General features: G+C 47.4%; 1 protein-coding gene across 1 annotated transcript; it reads right to left on the bottom strand.

The window, feature by feature from the left end:
- Window positions 1–1,690: 1,690 nt before the first annotated feature.
- Window positions 1,691–2,227, bottom strand: LOC119386074 (putative nuclease HARBI1). Its single transcript, XM_037653422.1, has one exon. The coding sequence runs from the start codon at window positions 2,225–2,227 to the stop codon at window positions 1,691–1,693; it is 537 nt and encodes a 178-aa protein (XP_037509350.1).
- Between the last annotated feature and the right edge of the window lie 541 nt (window positions 2,228–2,768).

Genomic DNA, 2,768 nt, shown 5'->3' with positions numbered 1-2,768 from the left:
CCATGTTTTAGGTCTGTTAAGTTCACTTTTTTGTAACACAAATGTGTTTCGTTTATTACGCTGCAACTGTCACGTACGCATTTTCAGAGTCCAGTATTTTAGCCGTTTTCTGAATGGTGTGTTTGTCAGGCTTCGGTGTTGCCACCCTCTACTGGCTCATGTAATTGAGCATCACAATGTGACGAATGAACAAAGCAACATCAAACCTTGAAGATATAGGTAGATTGCACCACGTGACATATTTAAAAATAAAATGGTTACAATGGGCACTTTAGGTACTAGATGGCTGTAGAGTGTACATACACAGCATGGTGTTCAGAACAATGCGACACCTTTGGTGTAGCTATGCAGGAATTGGCAAGCAGTGTGACCATATGAACTTTTTCTACAGGTTGTCAAGACATGTACGACGGGGCAACAGACTCCTATTCATGGGAAGAGCCTAGCAGTCCGCTGGAAGAGTCATCACCAATACATTCACGTCCCATGGCCAAGTACAGGATGCTGCAATGAGCAAACCGTGCTATGGCGGTGGTGCAAGCTTATCAGAGGCTGCAGCTGGAGCACCCACAACAACTTCCGGAGCCGCTTCAGCTGCAACTGCCAGCGCCGCTGTGCCAGCTGGCACGAAACGCACTTCAACCAGCGGCAGCCAGAGGCAAACGGCTGTCTCAATGGAACTGGGTGCCCGCCTGGATGCCATCAAAGAGGACCGCGAGCAAAAGAAACGAGAGCATTTATTGAGGTTGAAATTTATGCGGATCGAACACAAACAAAAAAGAGCGCAACAAAGTGAGGCAATGGAGCTTTTTCGGTTAAAAATAGCGAATCAGAAGGCCAAGGCACAAATGCTAAAGCTTCAGCTAGACATTATGAAAAAACAGTATGAATAAAGTCACATCCCTGTTATGTTGTTTCATTTCGTTTAAGTGAAATACTGCGCGACTATGCGCTCCCTCATCCTGAATCCGTCCTGCTGTGTCTGGCACAAGTGGCATGGCTGCTGGTGGTGGCGGAGCAGATGAGATGGTAGCCGGTGAACTGCTGTCATGAATGACCTGGCTTTGTGGTGGAGGTGGGACGGGTTCTCTCAGGAGGTGGCCGAAGTTGTGCAGTGCGGCACAAGCTGTTATGATGATGGGAACTGATGATGTTTTTATCTGAAGTGTCATGTCGAGGCATGGAAACCTTCGCTTCCACACTCCAAACGCCCTCTCGACACTGCAGCGAGTCCGTGAGAGAGACTTGTTGTACCTAAACAAAGCATTTTTTTAGCATTTTAGGCATTTGTATACACAATAGTATTGCTCCACGATTGCTCCAACTTGACTTCACCTGTGCTTAGGGCTGTCTTTCGTCCCTGTGTCCCTAAATGGGGTCATCAGGTAGGATCTGCAGGGATACCCCTTGTCGCCAAGTAGGATGCCAGGCACAGTCCCTCTCTCATACTGTACTCTCGCCGAACTATTGTCAAATATCCGGCTGTCGTGAGCTGAACCCGGCCAGCTGGCCACCAAATAAAAAAATTGAAGCTGAGGCCCTGTGATTGCCTGCAATAGGAAGGAATCTTTTTTCACTCTGAAATAGATATAATGCTCGGGAAAATTGATACAAATTTATGTTATGCCTACAACGTCGCACTGCTACTTCTATAAACATGATAATTATTCGAGTATTTCCCTAATTTACGTCAACGGGAGAGCCATAAACATACCTGGACATTGATTGAGAAGTAGCCCTTACGATTCCGAAAGACCTCCGCGTCTTCTCCACCGGGATTTTTCATGGGCACATGAGTGCAGTCTATGCAGCCGCTCACACCAGGGAAACGCGCCATGGCATAAAATTCCTCCATTACCACGGCTGCTTCACTGGCGTTGGGCAACCTCACAAGCTGCGGGAACAATGCGTCGGCTATCATTCTTGATATGCGTGCGTTGATGCGTGACACGCTCGCCTGAGACACATTAACAAGGTCTCCGGTAACAACTTGAAAGGTTCCGGCGCCGTAGAATCGCAGCGTGATGAGCAGCTGGAGCAGTGGCGGCACGGGGTGACCACGTTCGTTGTCCTTTGGGTGCAGCGGCAGCATTTCCAGCAGGCGTATCACTGCTCGCTTGGAAAAGCGGTACCGTGACAGGAATTCCGCGTCGTTGTATGCCTCTATAGGATTCTGCCGATCCCTGAGAACTGGCCGTAACGGCGGCGCGTAAGCGATACGCTTCATCCTGTATAATTTCCTCCACCCGGCCAGCAAAATCCACGAAGTCGGCGAGACTGTTAGAATAGTCAGCCATTTTGTTTGATCAGAAAACCAGCGAACGTTGCGCGATAAGTTACACTTATGAAAGTATGAGGAAAGTATAAGTTTGAGTTAAGTGCGGGGAAAGTTTCAAAAACCACACTTAAGGAGCACTTATGAAAGTACCACTTTTCTGGGTAAGTATGGCTCCTGGGAACGAGGCTACAGAAGTTTTCACACTTGTTTCATTAAATGAAGCACCAATAAATTACTGTAACTTTCGCGGAACACTGCCCGTAAATGTTCTAGTCTTTATAAAGGTACTTTTCGTAATAGGCGGAATAAATTATTTCTCACTTTTGTCGGTTTTGTCGGTTTTAAGCCTTCGGCTAGACACAACAAGCAGCCGCCACTCAGCGGCCTTCGCTATAAAGTGGTCATCACAACTCGCGCTTATTTTGTCGTCTACAAGTTTGTTTACTGTGCCGAGATATCGCATGCATACGAGCGGTTCTTTTGTGACCAT

This window comes from Rhipicephalus sanguineus, chromosome 3, assembly GCF_013339695.2.
Source record: "Rhipicephalus sanguineus isolate Rsan-2018 chromosome 3, BIME_Rsan_1.4, whole genome shotgun sequence".
Taxonomy (NCBI): Eukaryota; Metazoa; Arthropoda; class Arachnida; order Ixodida; family Ixodidae; genus Rhipicephalus; species Rhipicephalus sanguineus.
Note: the sequence above shows the minus strand (reverse complement) of the source record. Positions and strands in the feature narration are given on the sequence as shown.

What these genes read in the sequence shown, in the direction of transcription:
- LOC119386074 (XM_037653422.1), bottom strand. Translation starts at nt 2,227, where the DNA reads ATGAAGCGTATCGCTTACGCGCCGCCGTTACGGCCAGTTCTCAGGGAT.